The sequence below is a fragment of the Heterodontus francisci genome, chromosome 14 (genome assembly GCF_036365525.1).
Source record: "Heterodontus francisci isolate sHetFra1 chromosome 14, sHetFra1.hap1, whole genome shotgun sequence".
Taxonomy (NCBI): Eukaryota; Metazoa; Chordata; class Chondrichthyes; order Heterodontiformes; family Heterodontidae; genus Heterodontus; species Heterodontus francisci.
Genome location: NC_090384.1, coordinates 46,687,979 through 46,711,133, shown reverse-complemented (window position 1 = coordinate 46,711,133; position 23,155 = coordinate 46,687,979). Strand labels below are relative to the sequence as shown.

Below are 23,155 nucleotides of genomic sequence, written 5' to 3'. Positions count from 1 at the left end.
GGCCTCCCACAATCCTCCGAATGTCAGTGGCCTCACCTGTCACAGCCTCCGTCAGTTGCTCGGGTGCATCTGTGCTGTACTCACCAGGTTGTGTCCCCAAATCTAAAGGTGAACACATACCCACCAACGTGAGAGTATCTGCGCTGGTGAAGGATGCAGGATAATGAAGTGACGGTGCATCCTCCGAGGTTCCCTCATCCTCCTCAGAGGCAGCTTGCTGTCCCCTGGTCTCTCCAGCTCTCCGCTCTTTGGCCTGACTCAGATCTGCATGAGAGAACATAGATTGATGAGTTATAAGCTTTACATTGCATCATTCAAACTATCCCTACATTGGAGCTCCAGTGATAAATACATGAGCACTACGCCTTGTCTGTGCCAGATGCACCCTTGTGCTGCTGCACTCAGTCACTCACTTCTTGGGTGGGCATGCTTTTCTTGCCATCAGTGATGGACCAGCTGCCATGCTGCCCTGCCAGCTCTAAGGCCTTCTCCTCCATGAGAGTCAGAATGGAAAAAAATGGCACCCTCTGCCTTTCTTGACCCTTTCCTTTATGTTATGGGCTGTCTTCTCCTGCAAGCACATAGATGAACTCTGTTAGTTTCCTCACAGGCACAAGCACAATGCCTATGCTGGTGGCAGCCCAGCCAGTCATGATGGGGGCAAACAAAAACCTCCTGCATGGGGCCATTCTTGAGGGACCTTGTGGGTGTTAGCAATGACAGACGGCTGCCTTTCACATAGTTACAGTCATACCTCTGATAGGATATGCTATATATGCTGACCCCATTGCCACCATCTGGGCATGGAGGGATCACTCCCTCGCCACCAAACACACCCTCTCACGTTGCCACATGCAAGGCCCAAAGGGAAAAGAGGCATGGAGTACTCACTGAATAAGATCATTGACATACTGCAATGTATCCCGGTTCTTGGGGTGACTCCATGGCTGCTGACTTCTTCTGCGATCTCCATCCAGGCTTGCTTGGTCAGGCATGCCTGTCTTCTCCTCCCATCCCTGGTGAAGAGGACCTCCCGCCTTGCCCTTGCAGCCTGGAGGAGAGCCTGCAGGGAGGCATCAAAACCGTGGGGCCACCTGGTGACTTCCTTCTGCCATTGTGGCTGCAGGATTGCTTTAAATGTTCAGCTGTCCAGGCAGGCAGTCAGCAGTAAATGGCAGGGCGTCAGCAGTAGATGCAGCCCTTTAAAAAAGCGCTAGCACCTGCCAAGGCATCAGCTGATGCCGCCTCCTCCACCTTGCTTCCCCCCTCCACGGTTTCAATGATAGTCCCTGCTGCACCCACTGCTAATTGGCCACCACCAGAAGATCACATGCGGCCGGCTGCTCCCCACCTGAACAAAAGCAGCATCGGCTTCCAGTCTCGACATCAGGATCTGCAGTCTAGCCGCAAAATTCAGCCCATTGTCTGTAGGACCTCAACTCTTTGCCGTCCATAAAAGTAGTGTCCATAAATTTTATATAATTGTCAGTTGTCATTTAAGATTAATTGTACTTCGTTAGTCTCTCACTTGTTTCCTTGAAATTTAATGTTGTTCAAAATAAAAATTGATCTCTGCTAATTTTTTTTTCTGAATTCACCCTAGCTTTTTCAGCTCTTTTTTGTCCCTGATTTTGATGCAGTTTAAATTGTCCATAAAAACTGAAGTTAACAATCCTTATCTATAATGTATTAAAAATCTTATGAATCCGTGCGCTTCCTGTAACATTTTTCTGTCATGGCTATTTCTGTCACGTTATTTTCATTACAATTAAATTCAGCTATCTATTTTATTAACCTCTAAATGGAAATTGAGGACGCTCGTTTGCCACAAGAGAAGAGGTATAAAGTCCACAGTATATTTATCCATACAAAAGCAAAATACTGCAGATGCTAGAACTCTAAAATAAAAATGCTGGAAATACTCAGCAGGTCTGGCAGGATCATCGACCTGAAACATTAGCTCTGTTTCTCCCTCCACAAATGCTGCTGAGTATTTCCAGCATTTTCTGTTTTTATTAATGTATATTTAACTATGTTGTTTCTATAGGAGGTGAACAACTTGCGCAGCCAGTGTGAGAAGCTATACAGTTATGACTGGATCAGTGTCCCACTTGTTTACACACAGGTAAGAAACACTATTTCAGGTGTATGGCTCAGTGTTACAGTGGGCAGATACATCCAAACCACACGAGAAAATGGCAACTGAGGTTGACAGATCAGTTAGGGTCATTGCTCTGTTTCGGGGACGAGAATGACTTCTACCATCTCACAGGAGAGCAAAATGCCTTCCGCTGTTGCTTCAAGGGAATTGTAGCTAGGATTTGATATCAGCACAGGCACAATGCCAGACAGAGAATAATGCCAGGCAGAGAACCTCCATTCCTCTTGGAGAGATAAACAACTGCATTGCAAAACTTGAAGTAATTCTGATTTTAGGAAATCTGCATTTTTTTTTAACAGTTTATCGCAAAGTTAGACACCTACACAATCTTAACATGAGATTGATTGGCCAAATCAAACTGAGCAGGATTTTACATTGCATGTAGGTCATTAACATAGTTGAGGCCAACATGATTAAAAACTTGAGTGTTTATTAATTCTCTGTTCAGTGCAGACTGCACGTCACCCAACTATCAGTGTTGCCAACAACAAAAACTGATTGTCTCATCCCCCACCACCCCCATGTCAGTAAAATGGAGATGTAGGGCAGACGGCATACTGTTCTTGGCCATGCAATATATTTGCTCAACTATTTTCAGTTTGTGTCATTCCTGTGCCAGCATCACAAACAATTGTACAATATGTAATTAATTCATGACTGGTTTGTAAATAAAAGACAGTGACTCTCCAGATATATTTGGTGTCTGATTCTAACTGTAATGATGTGGTCTGACTCGCATCGGTCTTACAGTCTGTGTTTGTCATGTCCCAGGTCGTCACCATTGCCGTTTACAGCTTCTTTCTGGCCTGTCTGATTGGTCGGCAGTTTCTCGATCCCAGTCAGGGTTACCCAGGCCATGAGCTCGACCTCTACATCCCTGTCTTCACCCTGTTGCAGTTTTTCTTTTATGCTGGCTGGCTTAAGGTAATGACAAACTAGACGTGCTTTGAAAAAAACTACAAGTGTATCTTGGGTGGATATATAGGGGCCATCAGAGAATCAGTGCCCTTCTCAGGAATCCTGTTTTGAGGCTCCCAGATGGCTGTATTGATAAATGCACTGCCCAGTGTAGGACTGAATCATACAAGCAGGTCTCAGGTTCAAAATAAGGCCTGTGCTAAATTAGGTAATCTTATCCAGAACAGCAGTCGGAGTGCTGCAATAAACCTCCGCACTCCTGGACTAGGGAGAAAAAAGAGGCGAGAGAGGAAACAAAAATTGGCCAGAGTTCCGACTACTGATCATCATCCAGTGACTCGAGCTGGAAAATATGTGCATCCAGACAACAGATGAGGGCAGCATCAGGCCTGGTTATGTTGGATTTCCTGCCAGTAGTTTTTCTTCAGACTCACAATGAATGGGTGAGGTACAAGAGGTGATTGGTACCTGTGCAGCAGTGTTTAGTTTAGATAGTTTAGCGATACAGCACTGAAACAGGCCCTTTGGCCCACCGAGTCTGTGCCGACCATCAACCACCCATCTATACCAATCCTACACTAATTCCATATTCCTACCACATCCCCACCTGTCCCCATACTTCCCCACCACATACCTATACTAGGCAATTTATAATGGCCAATTAACCTATCACCCTGCAAGTCTTTGGCATGTGGGAGGAAACCGGAGCACCCGGAGAAAACCCACGCAGACACAGGGAGAACTTGCAAACTCCACACAGGCAGTACCCAGAATTGATCCCGGGTCGCTGGAGCTGTGAGGCTGCGGTGCTAACCACTGCGCCACTGTGCCGCCCTAAGTGTCTTTGGTAGAAGAGGGCAGAAAGAATTACAACAAATTAAACCCCATTATTTCTTTTGATTGTGTAAAATTTCCCCCTTGTGATCTGCTCCAACAGACTTGAGTTGTGAATATTGATCAGTTATAGAAAGAACATCTATATGATTGAAGAAGAGTTGGGATTCATTCCAGAGGATTTGATAGGCAAGTAGGAGTGATTGTTGAAAAAAAGGTTTCACCGAGGAGCTCATTGAGAGTGATTAATGGAGAAACACTGTGATTTATTTGAAATTATATAAATCCTTGTTATTTATGTGTTTTTTAGTTTGAAATCCATTCCACACTGGCAGCAGTTCAGACACTGATGGTCACTGTGCTTCCTGTGTTGATCTGTGATAACATCCACACTGAGGGATTAACAATAGTAACAAAATTATTGGGTTTGTGAAGATAACCATAGAGCAGTCTGCAATTATTACATAGAAATAATCTGGCTAACTCAGAGACAGCTAAATATGTTAATGGTATTGACCCGTACAGACCACAAGGTCCCATGACCCCTGGTCTGTACTGAGTTAGTTGGTCTCTGCTGGAATGACAATGCAGCTGCTACAATTGGCTTTGATGTCTCTGTGCCAATTAGAATTAAAATCAGCCAACGGTCATGGTCCTGATCTTTATCTATTGACCTCCGCTTGAAAGGGCATGTGTGTAGATGTCAGATGAGATAGGATCGGCTTCGCTATAACTGTATGAACAGCCTGCTGAAACTTGCTGTTTAGGCTCACAGATGAAGATTGGCTCATTTAGATGAGATTATGAACCCCATCAAGAATCCACATCCTTGGGAAAGGAGAGGAGAAACTGAAAATACGGACAGTCTTTTATACATATATTAACTTAACAAGGGAAAGTATGAAAAAAATCAACCTTAAAAGTCATTTTCATTGTTAACATGAGATTGTTTGAAACTACACAGGTAGCTGAGCAGCTGATTAACCCTTTTGGTGAGGACGATGATGACTTTGAGGCGAACTGGCTCATTGACAGAAATTTCCAGGTAACCAACAAACTGTCCCAGAGACCCAGTGTTCAGAAACCGACACATCTACCATAGCCACATCAGAGTTACAGGGGAATTTTCAGAAAAATCAGTCAATTGTTACGGTGACAGGATTCTGTTCGTGAGCAGTTAACTGTACAATAATGATTTTCTTTTATAATAGATAATACATTTATAGATATTAAAGTCTTGCATACAATGAAAATGGCATAAACAGCCAAAAGGGAATGGTTTCAAACTTACAATTTAATCGCAAGGTCAGACAAGTTACAAGCTGTTGAGCCTGGCTCATGATTTAGTGGGACCAATGGTTTAGATAAGGTAGACAAAGAAAAGCTGTTCCCATTAGCTGATGGTAGAAGGACTAGAGGACACAGAACAAAGTTTTGGGCAAGAGATGCAGAGGGATGTGAGGAAGAACTTTTTTAATGCAGCGAGTGGTAATGACCTGGAACTCACTGCCTACAAAGGTGGTGGAAGCGGAAATGAACAATGATTTCAAAAGGAAATTGGATGGACACTTAAGGGGAATAGGGTTACAGGGTAGAGCAGGGGAATGGGCTGACTGGATTGCTCTACAGAGAGCTGACATGAACTCGATGGGCTGAATGGCTTCCTTCTGTGCCATAATGACTGTATGACTCTGACACTATGACATTAATGTCCTGATAGTCCAGCTGATGGAACCTTAATCTCTACCGAGTTGGGCTGATGGGATCTTAGGCTGTGCGAATGCGATTATAGCATTCAGCTAAAGTGGCTTTAGCTTCCAGCTTATTGGGCTGATAGGTCTTTAGCTGCCAATGAATGAACCCAAGAAGCATCAAACTCCAGTGTTGGAAGTTGGTGGGACTTGCTGCCTTTAGCAAGACTGTTGAAATTTTAACTTCCAAAAGTGGTGTAATGTAACCTTTGCACCATGTAATGGAAGTCTGTCTCTAACTGATGGCCTGGAGTCTTGGCCACCAGAGGGAGGTTGAGGTGGCCTTGTATCAAACACAGCTGTGATTAATGCATTAAATTATGGGTAATATGTTTTCCACAGCTGTCTGGATTCTCCTGATTTGATGACTGAATGCAAGAGAGTGTGAGGCTTAGGGAGAATAACAAGGAGCTGTGAACATTTACACAGTGCTTAACCTTTACACTGCTGAATAAACAGTAATCCATACACTTGTTAACAATTCTATACAGTTTATGCTTAGTCAGCAGGTTAAAAATTAGTTTCACATGTAACTATGTGGAATTTGTGCTTATTCAGCACTGTAGGGATAACTCACTTTATTCGCAGAGTTCCTGCTTATTCAGTGTGTGAGAGTTACTGATTATGTAATTGAACAGAGGTTTAGTTTTTCAGCGGGTTGAGAATTCATATATTCTGATTTTTTTTTTTAGGTTTCTCTCCTGGCAGTTGATGAGATGCATTTGAACTTACCAGCTCTTGAAAAGGATAAGTACTGGAATGACAATGATCCTAAACCCCCCTACACTGCAGCGACCACTGAACACCGGAAAACTTCCTTCCTTGGTTCCACTTTTGATATCAGGTTAATTTGACTGTTAAGTTTTTGCAGTGAAATTCTTTAGGAAGCTGGAAGAAGCAAATGTTACCAATTATCGCAGTGGTGCTGGTGACCTTTTTGACAGATAAGGCATAGCTATACATGCTTAACCATCAAGCACGTTACTGTGGCAATTGGCCCTTTGTGCATGCACAATGTGTTTTTTTGTCTATAGCTATCTTTCATTATAAGAAGGAAGCAAGATCAAACAAAAGAGAAAAAAGCAGTAAACACATGGGAGGTGAGGGGCAATAATTACTTTGGCAAAGCCAGCTCCTTTCCTTGAACTTGTTCTTATCAATGTGCACAACATAAGCCTCCATCCCTCTATCTAATCTTACAGTCCAGGCCTCTCCCCCTTTTGCCTCACACCTCCGAGCTAGCCTGTCACTCCCTGACAGCCCTTCTTGTGGAATCCAACCACTACAATGTAGAGCATGATCCCACCACTTGGCTTCATTCTGCTCACCCAGGGCTTGAACTGCTGCCAACAGCCACACCGACTCCTGCTCTCATGCACACACACAAAATTCTAGTCACTCAGCAGATCAGCTACCTCTGAATATCAAGGTTCAGATGTTTTGGGAGAACATGAGGAGATGGCCACATGATAACATTATAGTTACCAAATCAGGTCTGCTGTAGGTACCTTCATGGTTTTAGTGGTGTCAGTTAACAACATACAATATTAGTCCATTTATTTTAAATAGCTTAACACCACTTAAAATAGTGGATAGAGCAATGTGTTACTAATGCATTGAGAGTACACTACTTTTGTTATAGTTTTAATAAAACTATCAATCCTAGGGCCTTCTTTTCACTTTCCTGTGAGAAATGACCTGGCTGCTATTTGGCAGCAGTCTGAGGTGGTACACTTGAATTCTGGAGCTCAGTGTGTGGAGAATTTCCAGAACAGAACTGCATTCCAACATAGTGCAGCAGTCTCAAGAGTGGTCTTCAAACAAGGCAGTGCTCAGGGTTGTAGTTGTTAAGTAAAGCTTAGCAAATACACCTGACTCTATGGTGAGTTCCTGGCTCATCTCTGCATTCAGGGTTAGGTGCTAAACATGGTCTACAGACTTCCCATATTCTAATACAATGAGCTCCAGTTACTCTAGTTTTGCCTCATAACTAAAGCCTCTCATCCTTTCGGAAATCTCGTTTGCATACTTTCCATAACCCTAACATAATTCCTGAAGTAAAGTGCTCAAAACTGTACACACTTATTCCAATTGTGGCCTAACCAACAATTTGTATAGATTTAGCAACACCTCTCTGCTTTTGTACTCTATACTCTTATTTATAAGGTTTAGGATCCCAAATACATTTTGGACAAGGAGGTGAGTTAGGTTGATCTGAAGCAACTCCACCTCTTATTTCCAATTTTTAAACTTTCCTGCCAACTTTTTTGACCTCCATCCCTCTCTCCTCTAGTACCTCTCCTAACTGCTCATTCTTCTTGTGTTAGACATTGAATGGTGGTAGGATATTCAACTACAGGGGCTTCACAATCAATATCTTCACCTGATGCCCACACATACACATTTTCCAGCAGGTGGGTCACTGGGATGAGAGTAAAAGCAGGAACCATGACTGAGCTGACTACCCCATGGCATTGAAGCCAATTGTAGAATCCCAACTGTTTTCCTGTGGATTGAAGTTGAGTCCTAAGCAACATCTGCACTTTCCAGCAGGACACTATGCCTCCCACCTCCTCCTGGCACTTCTCTGATGTTCATAGTTTTCACAAACAGACTATGGACTGAATTCAGTGCTGATCTTGATCCAGAGGATTAACAATTACCCTTTATTATGATATCAGTCACTGGAGAGCATGCAAAATGCCACATTTTCCTCATACGTTTCAAAAGGCAGAAAACCCCACTCCGTAGACTAAAACGTATACACTAAAGCTAATAGTTACGTTTATCTACTGTTACGACTAGGTGAAAAAGAGGTCTAGGGGTTCCCTCTCAGTCTTTGCCTAGTTTGACCGCAACAGGGTTTAATTTTTAAAACACCGTGTTTTTAGCTCCCCCTCAGTGAATCCTTGTTCACTGTTTTCCAATTGTAAGGCAAAGAAATCAACCAGACAGGTTTTCTCAGATTTAAACAAGAAAGGTGGAAGTTTATTAACCTTAAACTCTAATTCGGTTAACGACTACAAATTTGCATTGCAACCAAGCTAGCAAGCATACGCGTTCTGCTCATGGGTGTCGACAGTGGGTGGAACCACTCTGAACTCTCTTTCAGTGCTTTGATGAGTCATGCAAGGGCTTTTCAGCTTAGCAGATGGTTGGTTCCCTTTTCTCCTGACTGTGGGGGAGAATTATTTGCTAATCTCCCCTTTGTCCTCTGGGACACTCCTGCTTGCAGGTATTTGCCCAGATTCTATTGCACTCCCCTGCGGCATTTTGACTAGGTGAGGCATCACCCTCACGGTTTCTCTGCCCTCTTGAGGACTTTCTTTGTCTTTGAAGGATATTGGTAATGCTGTTAGCAACTCTGGTGGGGTACTTCTGATGTCCGCATTTACATAGGAGGACATGGGGTCTAATTTTCCAAACATTTCGGGGTTGGCTGACCAGACAGTAGGGGTTTCAATTTGGGATTCCTTCCTGACTTCCTTTAACCTGCCCTCTTTGTCCCTTTTTCCCTTTTCCTCTCTAACCTTTTGCCGGCCTTGTGCCTGCCTGTCCCCTTTTGTTCTCGACAGGGGTCCCTTACAGTTCACCAGTCCTCTGCTGGACGGTCCTCCAAACACCAATACAGGACTTAGGGGTGCAGAATTCACTGTAGGTTGAGGTTTCCCATCAACCTGGCACATGTGGCAACTCCCGCAGTACTCCACCACATCTTTCTGGAGTTTTGGTCAGTCAAACTGCTGTCTTATGCGGGCTTTGGTTTTTTGTATACCGACATGTACAGGCACTGTAATCCCATGGGATATTCTTAACATTTCTCTCCGGTACCTCTGTGGCACCACTAACTGGTGAACCACTGTCCACTCCTTGCTCTCAGGTCTGCGAGGAGAACTCCATTTCCTCATCAGTACCTCATTCTTTAAATAGTAGCAGTCAGGGACTCTCTCTGCTTCACTTTCAGACTGGACAGCCCGTGCTAACTCCCTTAATACTGGGTCGGCTCGCTGAGCCTCGGCTAGGGAAGATTCATTTAATTCATTCCCCGAGTCTTCTAACATTCCAAAGAAAGTCTCAGACAGACAGACCTCATGGTCATCTGCCTGTAGTGCTAATTCAGTCTCCTCTGGGGGAGCTGGTTTTATCATGGCCTGATTCACTACACATTCAGGGAAACTGCAGGGGACCGTCTCCAGCCACTACCCTGTTTCTCCGACCTCTGGCAGTCTCTATGTCACTACTGGGGAAGCTACCACCTTCACCCCCGCCAGATCATTACTTAGGAGCAGGTCAACCCCGTCCACAGGCAAACTAGGGACAATCCCTACGGTCACCAGTCCCGAAACTAGGTTGCACTCCAAGTGCACCCGGTGTAAAGGTACAGGCATACACTGCCCTCAAATACCATTCACCACCATTCTGGTGTTTACTGCACTCTCTGGGGGAAAGGTCAGGCCTTTTCCCAGTAAAAGGGATCTAGTGGCCCCTACGCCCTGAGCATTACTATGGGCTTGCTTTCCCCACTCGAGGGATATGAGGTTACTCTCCCTTCAGACAAAAAATCCTGATAACCCTCAGGAATCCTATTAAATTTTCCTGCACTTGCTTCCTGGGTCTTACTGCTACTGCAGTTAAAGCCACAGCTTGTTCTGCTGTGCTTTCCATCAGGGTCCTGTCTTCGTCACTGAGCAGGTGTGCCCTGATTAACCTTACAGGTTTTCCCTTTAGTTTCCAGCAGTCAGCTCTCAGATGCCCTACTTTATTACAATGGAAACACACAGGTCTCCAGGTCTCACTCCTACTTACAGCACCTTCCTTTCTGGCTGGAGGAAGGCCCCTTCTGTCTCCTGCTTTTCCTTCTCTCCCAGGACTGCTTGGGCTTCCATCACCTTCCCACCCTTTGTCCTTCTAGGATTTGTGGGGGTGACGAGGAATGGTTTTCCCCTGGGGAACTGACTTATAAATGAGAATAAACTCATCAGCCAGCACTGCAGCTTGCCGGGCTCTATGAACTTTCTGTTCCTCTACATGTGTCTTTATGGCGAGTGGGAGAGAATTTTTAAATTCCTTGAGCAAAATTACCTCTCTGAGATTTTCATAGCTGGGCTGTACTTTAACAGCCCTCAGCCACTGGTCAAAAGCCGCTGTTTATTTCTCTCAAAATCCAGCTAAGTTTGATCAGCTTGCTTCTTGACGGTTCTAAACTTTTGGCGATAGGCTTCCGGTACTAACTCATATGCCCCGAGGATAGCATTTTTTGTCAGTTCATAACTGGAAGAACTCTTATCTGGCTACAGGGAATAAATCTCATGGACGTTTCCCCCTGTTGGACTCTGCTGCTACAAAGCAAGCTAAGTCTCAGCTGGACACTTTAGCTGACTTGCCAGTTTTTCGAAAGATACAAAAAATGCTTCCGCGTTTCCCTCATTGAATTTTGGAATCAATTAGGAAAGTTTTAACAATTCTGTACCCAGCCCTGAATTACAATCCTCCATATTAGACATGCTTTCAATGGGGTTACTCTGTCGCCCCCTAGTTAACTCAAGTTGCCTCAGCTCTCTCTCTTCATATTCCTTCTGGAAGACTCTTTCTCTTCTCTCTTGCTTTCTCTCTCTCCTCTCTCTTTTTCTTCATGTTCCTTCTGAAAGGTTCTTTCTTTTTCTCTCTCCCCTCTCTCTTTTTCTTTCTCCTGTCTTTCTCTCTCCCTTTATCTTTCCTCACATTCCTTCTGGAAGGCTCTTTCTTTCTCTTTCTCCTGTCTCTCTCCTTCTCTTTCCATTTCTTCAAATTCAAGCTTCCACTATTCCAATTGTATCTTTGCTAGCAGTACCCTGTCAGAGTCTGCTTCTAACCCTGTTTCTGCTTCTTCAGATTCAAGAGAAAAATGGTTGGCCACTGGTCTTAGGAGTTCAGAGTTTCTAGCCTTGGCACGAACAGTGATCCCACACTGCTCAGCCATATTTCTCAACTCCTCTATTGACAGTGCTTTTAACTTATCACAAGTTACTTCACTCTGGCTTGGGAAGCTAATGGCTTCAGTCACAGACATATTAGTATTCTAGCACACAAAACCACAAGAAAACATGTATTGAAATCTTTTCTCTTTTTGATTGGGATCAATTTGGCTTCCCACTTCCAATTTCTCATTGGTCTGTGGGTCAAACCCAGGACACTAGCCCCCCAAATTTCTGTTATGACCAGGTGAGAAAGGGTTCCAGAGGTGCCCGCTCAGCCTTTGCCTAGTTTGACAGTAACAGGGTTTAATTTTTAAAACACCATGTTTTTCACTCCCCCTCAGTGAATCCTTGTTCATTGCTTTCCAATTGAAAGGCAAAGAAATCAACCAGCTAGGTTTTCTTAGATTTAAACAAGAAAGGTGGAAGTTTATTAACCTTAAACTCTAATTCAGTTAATGACTACGAATACGCGACACGACCACACTAGCATGCATACACGATAAACACACACGCAGATAGAGACAGAAAAGTAGAAAGAATAAAGGGGAAAGGTTTGAGGCAATAGCTGGGATTTATTTACGGTTCTTTGAGTTCGATGTAGAGTCTTTGATTGCTGGTAAGTCTTGCCGTTCCATTGGGGCCCAGTACACGCTTTAAAACTTGCTTCGATGTCAGAGTCTTTTCTCTCTTGAGGTTTAAGTGACTTCAGTGGATCCGGAGATTCGTGAGAGAGAAAGGGCTAGGCAGGAGAGAGGCTCTCTTCTTCCAAGCTCAGTTGCAATCTCAATCTGTGCTGTGAGCAGTTCAAATAAAACCTGGACCAGCAGGTTAGTCATGTGATTAGTTGTTTTAACAAACTCCTGCATTTGTGGATTCTCCATCTTAGCAGACACCCTGGAATGCTGGCTTTCTTACACATTCAATGTCTGGTGATCAAAATCCATTTGGGTTAATTGGATCAGGGAGTTGTTCTAATGTCTCTTAATATGCAAATGTTTTCCAGCCACTGCTGATCTCTTTAAACAAGTCATTTCTTCATTGCAGCAACAGTTTAAAATGAATGTTCATAGGATGAAATTAATATGCCTCATTCTTGGCAGCTGGGGTCGTCATGATACTACTATATAATGCTACACAGCAGCAGCTAGGACAGCAAATTACTGAAAGTATAATGTTTAAAATAATAAAGGTAGGTTCAATCCACACAAAGTTAAAAATAACATTTTGGAACATATTTCTTACATTTCTTGATAAGTTACCAGGCATTTGATGAAACTGTCTTTTGTAGACCATCATGATGAAAATTGCACATGATTTATATGGCTGTCCAATCCCTGGAGTTCAGATCTCCAAATAGAACCAAAGCTGAGTAATAACAGCCATGGGGACAACTTTCAGGTTATAATCATGCCACGGAAGTTTCTAAGCAGCCTAATAACACAACATAACATCTATGTTGTGGAGTGGGCACTAATGATAGGCAATTACTGTTTACAAAAACATCTTTCTTTAATGGTTCACCATCAGGATAACTAAATTCAACTATCCCAAGTCATGAACTGCAAATATTAACATTTCAAAATAGCCAGTAGTCACCTTGCAACTTTTGACTTAATTAGTTTCTGAACAAATGTATTGAGACAGACAAATAAACTTCACTGAAGACAGACATCTCCCATTGGCAAGCTCCAATTGTGCTGCAGCACAGTCTATTCCAAATTTGTTTTTGTATCACATTTACCTTGTTCATTTAAAAGTGTGTAATATATCATTTAGTTAACTCATATTTCCATGTAGGAATTGTTGAATAGTGATCAGGACTTCAAATCCTAGCTGATTTACTTTTCCCTAATCAAACAGCATGGAGGCTAATGCCACCCCAGCTGAGATTAGCTAAGGATGAGCTGAGAATCTAATTTTGGACAATCTGGTCTGTCAGCATCAGTTGTACAGTAACTTTGCCAACTGAGGCATTGGGGAAATAGTCAGAACACTAGTTCTTATGTCTTGTGAGGCACAGCATACTTTGTTTATGTGGATGTTATGTTTGCTTACTGAAGACTTAAATTTGCAACCCTTACAGCATGCTTAAAGAAGAGATGGAGTTTCAGCCCTTGGAACAGATCAATGAGAATGAAGAAGTAAACCATGCCACTCCTCTTCTGAGTAACTTAGGCCGACTGCTGGGAATTCCATCAACAAACTTGCAGAACATTTCCAGATCGACTCCTCGAATTAATCTAATGAGGAAGAGGAATGGTGCATTATCGCAGGCTGCTATGTACAGCTTCCTGAGCTCAGAATCAACACCTAATGGGTTTCATAAGCCAGGATGTCTCCCTCCAAATAGGCCCTTTGCAAGAATTCACCGAGCCTCCTCCTCCTCTCATTCGCCATTAGGATCCACGCAAGGTTGTGTTGCCTTGGATAGTGAGGCAGGGGATTATGACAGCTTCATTTCCTCTTCACTTTATGACAGGCCTGGCTACTATAGTGCTCCTCAAACACCCATCCAATCCATTCCCATGACTTTTCCACTCAAACGGATTCCTTTAAAGAAGCCCTCTATGCTTGCGAATATTTCTGTCTCTTCTGCTGGAAACCAAGGGAGTAATAGCAGTGTGTCAGCATCAAAAGCTGATGAGTTGGACAAGGGAAACAGTATTAGTGACAATAAAAGTGCCTCCCTGAATGAACCATCTGAGAAGGTAATAGTACTGGACAGCAATCAGACTGCAACTGAAGTCGAAGGTGCTACAAGTACCCACTCCTTAAACAGCAAGGAAGTTCTTATACGGTCATCCAGCAGCTTGAATCCTGGCAGCAACAATAGTCTATTATTGGTTCCCGAAAGTCCACACTGTCTCCTCACAGACAGCTCTTCAGACACAGATAAACTGAATGAAATGAAGCAAAAGCTCAATACAAGCATTGGTTTCCGAGCACGCAAGCATCCTAGACTGACCCTCGAGTCCCTTGGACATGCCAACAGTCCAGACCTTTCAAATCCTTCACTCAACACTCCAGGCTATGGCACAACCATTTCCACCTTCTCATTCACACCAGTGTCTTCCCCAATGCTGGGCAGGTCAAGGATACTAAGTCACAGTGGAACCATCTCTGGCACCGATTATAAGGCAGGAAGCACACCTTTTTCTGAAATGGGGACCTCCTCCAAGCTTCCCAATATTTCCACTCAATCCATGACCACTGCTGAATACACCAGTGATGCCAATATGAAGCCACATCTGAAATATGAGACCGTGCCTCCAAATGATTCAAGATTCTCTCTCAATGATGGGGACCTAGTCAACTTCATGGATATCATAATTGAAACTGCAGAAAACATTACTGAGAATGGGAAGATGGATAAGCACTCAGAAACAAATGATTGAGATGAAACACTAAAGACTACATTTGTCATTTCCTTTTGTTAGCCCTTTATACCTTTACATTGAAGCCGTATCTTGAACATTGCAAATTTTGAATGCAGCTCCAAAGAAGCACATCATGAAGCAGGTTTGCACAATGCAACACAATGTTTAGTGCAGGCTTGCTGCACAATGATTTCCCCTTGCAGAAGCTTTAAGAACTCATTATTTCTAGTCGGACTAAATACGGCATAGGGTTTTAGATTGGCTTTTCACCTTTGAGTATCCCAGCCTGCTAGCTGTAAGAGTCCTACATCCAATGAGTCTAGGCAGTTTCAAACTAGTTCCTAATAAACATGGACACACAGCGCAAAATTGCCCCTAAATTAGCAGCCTCACTCAATTAGGCCGCAGGATGGCTGGTGTGGGAAATGGAAATTGTCACACTGGTGCAGTAAAGTGTTCTTCTGGGTTGAGGCCGCAGATTATTAAAGAACAAAGTAGAAAAGGTTTTACTCGCCTGTGTTATGCCCGCCCTAGGAAGTGTTTGATCCTGACAGTACATGCCAAAAGGCATTCCATTCTCCAATACTAACTTTCCTCTCGATGATGGATGAACATTTCACCAGGTGTGTCTCATTTTTTTTGAGAATGACATTTCCAAAGCTAGGCTTTAGACAGTTATTGGATCCACAGTTAAAATCCAGGATTCAAAAATAAATAGGCTAAATTTCGCGGTCAGTGACCTTGTAGAAAGCTGTCCACAAAATCTAGTGTCATGTGGGTTTCCCCTTTCCCAACGTCGGTTTGAATCTGGCGCCATTAATGAGATCACCATGCATCCAGCAACAGTGATGTCATCAAGCAGGGTAAGCAGCCATTGACACTGAAGTGTTCTCAGACATAAAACCACTGAATCACTCCACTTTTAACTTTACGTTTTACAGATAGCAAAATAAATGATTGGGACATACACACGGGATTAAAGTAGAAGCAAAAGAAAAACAACTTAAAAAATGATTATTTTAAATATATGTGGAATCTCTTATCACAATGGAGAAATTTGACATTCAACAAATATAAAATTACACTTTCAGGGCCAGTGAGGATGTTCAGCAATAATTATGAACCTGTACACTGTTAAAAACCCAGTTACAACTCATTCAATAAGGTATAACTTTTCCAAGAGTTTTTACAGCGAGACTAAGCGTAAAAGTGGAAGTTTTCATCAGTTCAATGATTTCTAATTGTCGTTTGGTAGTACAGAACTTGAGTATTGCTGAAAACAGAGACATTTTGTTGAGGCTTTTTGTCTTGCACACATCAGGACAATTCGCAAGGATACCAATGTAAGGGAAAGCAACAAATTTATACTGTATGAGAAGAGAGTGCCAATTGTTTGGCAACTGGACTCTGATTGGAAGAGGCGTTGCCATGGAGAATGCACCCGTTTATGGTGACTGTCAGTTAACTGCCAAGATTTGTTTGAAATTTAAACCAGGCAGCTTGACTCTGATTGGTCAAGGCATTGCCCTGAGGAATGAACCAGCGAATGGCTGTTACTTATTTTGTTTGCAAAGAACAGGACCCTGTGTATTAATATAGGTAGCTTCCAGTACACGCAAATGTGCCACACTGTGAGCCCAACTGTTCTTTGCTTGTTTCAGCCAATCAGCACTCTCTAGAACAATATAAATATGTTGCTTTCCCTTACATTGGTATTCTTGCGAATTGTCCTAATGAGTGCAAGACAAAAAGCTTTATGTCTCTATTTTCAGCAATACTCTATTTCTAATTGATTGCAGTCTTTGGGGAGATCAACCAAAATAGTGCTACTTTTATTTAATTTCTTTCTGATAGCAGGGGAGACACAATGAAGATGAAGACAGAGACACAGTCGGGGATTGGAAGTGGAGATAGAGACACATTGAATGACTGGAGATGGAAGCAGAGATATGCTGAAGGGGGGGGGGGGGGGGGGGTGATGGAGGCAGAAACAGACTAAATAACATGGAAGCAGAGTAATGTTTTGAGCAGCAGACTATTGGACCACTTAGGCTCTGCTTGCAAATCTCCCATTAAATTCCTTTCTGGAACTCTCGAACTAATAGCCTTGTATCCCATCTAGTTGTCTTTTTAACCTGCCATGGTTTTATGTTCAACAACCTATAATAGTAATTTTTAACCACCTCTTGCAAAAAAAGTTGTCTAACTGTACTTGTTTCTTTGTTAGCCTCAATTGTAAACTGTTTCTCCCATCATTGAATCCTTTGCCAGACAGAATAATTCTGCTACATTTAAAATTCTCCATATCACTGAAAATCTTTTAGGCCTCTATCCTGTTCCTAAAGAGAGCAAGGATGTCTTACTGCAGTTATACAGGGCCTTGGTGAGACCACATCTGGAGTATTGTGTGCAGTTTTGGTCTCCTTAGCTGAAATAGGATGTTATTGCCATGGAGGGAGCGCAAAGAAGATTTACTAGGCTGATTCCTGGGATGGCAGGATTGACGTATGAGGAGAGATTGGGTCGACTAGGCCTATATTCGCTAGAGTTTAGAAGAATGAGAGGGGATCTCATAGAAACCTATAAAATTCTAACAGGACTAGACAGGCTAGATGCAGGGAGGATGTTCCCGATGGCTGGGGAGCCAGAACCAGGGGTCACAGTCTCAGGGTACGACGCCATTTAGAACCAAAATGAGGAGAAATTTCTTCACTCAGAGGGTGGTGAACCTGTAGAATTCTCTACCACAGAAGGCAGTGGAGGCGCAGTGGTTAGCACCGCAGCCTCACAGCTCCAGTGACCCGGGTTCAGTTCTGGGTACTGCCAGAGCGGAGTTTGCAAGTTCTCCCTGTGAACGCGTGGGTTTCTGCTGGGTGCTCTGGTTTCCTCCTACAGCCAAAGACTTGCAGGTTGCTAGGTAAATTGACCATTGTAAATTGCCCCTAGTGTAGGTAGGTGGTAGGAGAATGGTGGGGATGTGGTAGGGAATATGGGATTAATGTAGGATTAGTATAAATGGGTGGTTGTTGGTCAGCACAGACTTGGTGGGCCGAAGGGCCTTTTTCAGTGCTGTATCTCAAAATAAAAATAAATTAAATATATTCAAGAAGGAGATAGATATATTTCTTAATGCCAAAGAGATCAAGGGATATGGGGAAAAAGTGGGAACAGGGTACTGAATTAGACAATCAGCCATGATCTTTTTTGAATGGCGGAGCAGGCCCTAAGGGCTGAATGGACTTCTCCTGCTCCTATTTTCTATGTTTCTATAATATTTCCTCATAACTCAACCCTCTTAGTTCAGAAATCAGCCTTGCAGCCCTCCTCTGACTCCCTCCAATAATTCTACATCTTTCCTGTAATGTAGAGACCAAAAGTGAAAATAATACCCCAGATGTGGCCTCACCAAGGCCAAATACAACATCAGCAACTCCTCCTTTAACTTATATGTCACATCCTTAATTATAAATCCAAACACCTTATTTATTTTCTTGGCCATCTATAAACATTTTTCTCCTTTCTACCTTCCAGGTCAATGTAAAAATACAAATTCTCAGTTCCTTCCTCTTAGCAATATATAAACCTTCCCTGATAAACAGTGACACCCACTTTTTCTCTTCCTTCTCTACGCAAGCAAACATAGCCCTCCAGATCCTCTTTTCACCAGAGATCAGCAATTCCTATTAGGACCATCAGCATAACTCATCAATTGTAAAAGTTAATGCCTTGCCACCCTTCCTGCATTCACATTACATCTTCACAAAATTTGATTCATAGTTATCTTCTCTCTGGCTTACCTCAATTGTTTTATTTATCTTTTTAACCAAGACATATATGCCTCCTCAGTTAAGATGAATGCCATCCCAATGATAGTGTTTCTCTCCCACCACAGCATTGGGCCAAGAATTTGAACCTTTCCCTCTGTTTGTCTGCAATAGGTTCAGCACATGGCTTGGAAAATAACCCTGGCATAACTACCCCAGAAAACCTTCAATTCAATCTTTTCCCTAGTTCCTGAAATGTCCTCCATTTTACAGCTACCCACGTCATTGGTTCCCACATGAACCACAACATTTGGTTACCATCCTTTCCTCCATAGAATCGTAACCACCTGCTCAGCCAAGTCCCAAGCTCTGGCACCTGGGAAACAACATCCATTCAAGACTGCCAATACTATCAATGCCTTTTATCAAGGAGTCCGCTTTAACTACAGTTCCCTTTAATCTTATTCATTCCCTGTTTGACTTGTGACCAATGCTAATGCCCTGCTCATGGTTACCATCATCTGTGGTTCAATGCTTGTCCACCTTCGGTGCTGAAAATCTGTTGGACAACTCTAGTTCAACATAGAATCATAGAAAGTTTAAGGAACAGAAAGAGACCACTTGGCCCATCGTGTCTGTGCCGGCCGAAAAACAATCCGCCTATTCTAATCCCACCTTCCAACATTTGATCCGTAGCCCTGCAGATTACGGCACTTGAGGTGCATATCCAGACTCCTTTTGAATAAGTTGAGGGTTTCTGCCTCTGCTACCCTTTCAGACAGTGACTTCCAGACCCTCTGGGTGAAAAAGCTTTTCCTCATCTCCCCTCTAATTTTTCTACCAATCACTTTAAATCTATGCATCCTAGTCACTGACCTCTCTGCTAAGGTGAATAGTCCCTTCACCTCCACTCCATCCAGGCCCCTCAAAATTTTGTACATTTCAATCAGATCTCCCCTCAGCCTTCTCTGTTCCAAGGAGAACAACCCCAGCCTGTCCAATCTTTTCTCATAGCTGCATTTTTCCTGTCCTGGCAACATCCTCGTAAATCTCTTCTGTGCCCTCTCTAGTGCAATTACATCCTTTCTGTAATGAGGTGAACAGAACTGCACACAGTACTCAAGGTGTGACCTAACCAATGAGTTATACAGTTCCAGCATAACCTCCCTGCTCTTATATTCTATACTTCAGCTAATAAAGGAAAAGATTCCATATGCCTTCTTAACCACCTTATTGACCTGTTCTGCTACCTTCAGAGATCTGTGGACATTCACTCCAAGGTCCTTAGTGTCATCTACACTTCTCAGTATTTTCTCATTAATCGTGTATTCCTCAACAGGCTCCATCTGTTCCTCCCTACTCAATTTGCATTCCTTTGGTCTGCCATCCATATCTTATTAAACACATTAACAAACTGAAACAGCAGAGAGAGACATACACTGAAGAATTGGAGGTGGAAGCAGAGAAAGTCTCAAGAATTAGGGATTGAGGTGAATGTACTATGAAGGGATACAGATAGAGTGAGATTCACTGAAGGGCTGGGACTGGAAAGTGAAAGTACTGAAAGTTTGGAGATGCAGCAAGACATATGAAAAGCTCAGATATTGAAGCACAAGGGACACAAGTAGTAGAAATGGAACAAGAGAGACACAAAATAATTGGAAATGAAGGATAGATATGCAGGACTAGAAAAGGAGATATAGTTGGATTAATGATGAAGAAAGCAACACATGGTGGAGATACGGAGGATTGGAGATGGAGACACTGTGAAAGATTGGCACATGGGTTAGAAATGGAAGGAGACACACACTGAAAAGTTAGATATTCAGTTAGAGATATTAATAGGTTGGTTATAAACAAAAACCTGAATTTAAATAGCATCTTTAACATAGAAAAAGGTCCCAAGGCACTTCACAAGAGCATTACCAAACACTATTTGACACCAAGCCATAAGGAGACATTAGGTCAGTTGACTAAAAGCTTGGTTAAAGAGATAGGTTTTAAGGAGTGTTTTAAAGTAGAGAGAGGCAGAGAGGTTTAGGGAGGGAATTCCAGAGCTTAGAGCCTAGGCAGCTGAAGGCATGGCCACCATTGAGAGAGTGATTAAGATCAGGGATACTCAAGAGACCAGAACTGCATGAGCACAGAAATCTTGGAGGATTGTAGGGCTGAAGGAGATTACAGAGATAGGGAGGAGTGAGGCCATGGAGGGATTTGCAAACAAGGGTGAGTATTTTTTAAATTGAGGCGTTGTTGGACCTGGACCAATGTAGGTCTGCGAGCACAGGGGTGATGGGTGAACGGGACTTGATGCAAGTTAGGATATGGGCAGAATGGATGAGCTCAAGTTTATGTAGGGTAGAAAATGGGAGGCCAGCCAGATGAACTTTGGAATAGTCAAGTCTAGAGGTAACAAAGGATGAGGTTTTCAGAAGCAGATAAGTCATGGAGGTGGAAGCAGACAGTCTTGCTGCAGATTATATGGTTGGAAGCTCAGCTCACAGTCAAATATTGCCAAGGTTGCGAATGGTCTGGTTCAGCCTCAGACAGGTGCCAGTGAGAGAAATGTAGTTGATGGCTAAGGAATGGAGTTAGTAGCGGGGATCGAAGACAACGACTTTGGTTTTCTCAATAGTTAGTTGGAGGAAATTTCTTCTCATTCAGATGTCAGACAAACAGTGTGACAAATCAGATACAGTGGAGGGGTTGAGAGAGGCACTGGTGAAACACACTGAAAGTTAGAGATGGAATGCAACACATAATGAGAGGTTAGGGATGTAGGGAGACATACAGACAAGATAGAAATGGGGAGAAGAAATATTCTCAAGGTCCAGAGATGGGAAGAGAGACATGGAGGAAGAAAAAGGCAATAGGTCAGAAATGAATGGAAATACACTGAATGGCTGTAGATAGAGGGAGATGCAGACTAAAAGGTTGGAGACAGAAAGAGAAGTAGACTGAAGGGTTGGAGATGGAGGGAGATAGACAAAAGGGCAGAGGACAGAAGGAAAGACATACTGAAAAGTTAGAGAAAGCGGGAGAATCACATTGAAGGTCTGGAAATAGGGGCAGAAACATAGTGAAGGACAGAAATGGATGGAGAAATATATTGATTATAACTCACAAGTTAGCAAGTTGCTTTGAATTTCAGACTCTTATAGATGGAACGTAGTTCTCTGGGTTGGTTGGATACCTGGAATTTTTCACTCCTGCCTGTAAAATGTAGGTAAAGTTCCAACTGAGGTCACCAGCAGCAGAAAGACTTGTTTTATTCAAAATGACAATGTCTCGATTTCTTCAGATTCCAGAGACTCCTTCCATGGATAGATTTAAATGTAGTCAGTTGATTATTACTAAATTTCAGCTAGAGGTAGAATTTCTTCAACAAAATGATATAATCTTTATGTCGCATAATGTTTAATGCTTGATTTTTAGGCATCTGTAATTTTGCTTTATATATTTTTTGCCTGTTAAACAATATGCAAATACAGTGCATAGTTATTCTATTGAGAGTTAAAGTCACCATAACTTGATTCACTGGGATTACTAATGTTGCCTTGTTTGATTGTTACTTACTGTGTGCAAATAATTTAAAATATAACGCTAGTGAAAGTGCAACACTGTTGTTAATGTTCCTTAACATTGTCAGTTTACTATTGTCATATCAATAATATGCATACTTGAGGGAAGGACTGTGAATATGCATGCATGCTTATTTATGATAGGATGTGTGAATGAGTGCATATGTGACTGTGTGAGTGGGTTAGTGACTGAATGTGTGTGAATGAATGTATGTGAGGAGATATGTAAATGTGTCTGCGTGTGGCTCTGTGAATGGGAGTGGATACGATTGCACGTATGTACAAGAGAGGGCATGTGTGTAGGAATGTATATGAGTGTGTACATATTTATGAGGAGGCATGTATATGAATGTGCATATGTGTGTATATGAGAGGCCATGTGTGTGAATATACATGGGGGTGGGGGCTGGGGCCACAGTCAGATTATTTCTTCAAATCCAAAGAATGATATTTGCTAAATAAGACACATAATGATCAGCTTCTGAATTGGTCTCTGGCTTATATTGGAACATAATTATTGCTCGTACAATATTTCCATCTTGAATGTTTATAGTGCCTGTACAACTGAGCCAACTGGAGCGCAGGCAGAAATTTAACTGTCAGTGAAGTATCCTATGGTTCCCACTATTTTTTACCCTTATCTGGTTCTTCTGATTCCATGGACACCACCAACTCTCCACTGGTAATCATTCTTCATGTGTGAGGCTATGTATATTTTGACCTAATGTAGTTCATAGAGTTTATAAATTATGTATTCACGGGGTAATTAAGCAAGCTAAAATGGTTAACACCTCATCAAGGGCTGAACTGTT

The 23,155-nt window shown here is 42.6% G+C and overlaps 1 protein-coding gene across 3 annotated transcripts in view; it reads left to right on the top strand.

Annotated features, from left to right (window-relative positions):
• The window catches only part of LOC137377020 (bestrophin-4-like), a 33,252-nt gene extending 16,318 nt beyond the window's left edge, over nt 1-16,934 (top strand). The window contains exons 5-10 of one of the 3 annotated variants that reach the window (XM_068046158.1): nt 2,048-2,125; nt 2,933-3,085; nt 4,878-4,958; nt 6,357-6,508; nt 13,705-13,880; nt 13,953-16,934. In XM_068046158.1, coding sequence (XP_067902259.1) covers nt 2,048-2,125; nt 2,933-3,085; nt 4,878-4,958; nt 6,357-6,508; nt 13,705-13,880; nt 13,953-15,016 — 1,704 coding nt within the window. In that variant the 3' untranslated portion in view covers nt 15,017-16,934. Of the gene's footprint in view, nt 1-2,047; nt 2,126-2,932; nt 3,086-4,877; nt 4,959-6,356; nt 6,509-13,704 lie in introns of all 3 variants that reach the window. The other 2 variants (XM_068046159.1, XM_068046157.1) reach the window with 2 other exon arrangements.
• The last annotated feature ends 6,221 nt before the right edge of the window (nt 16,935-23,155 follow it).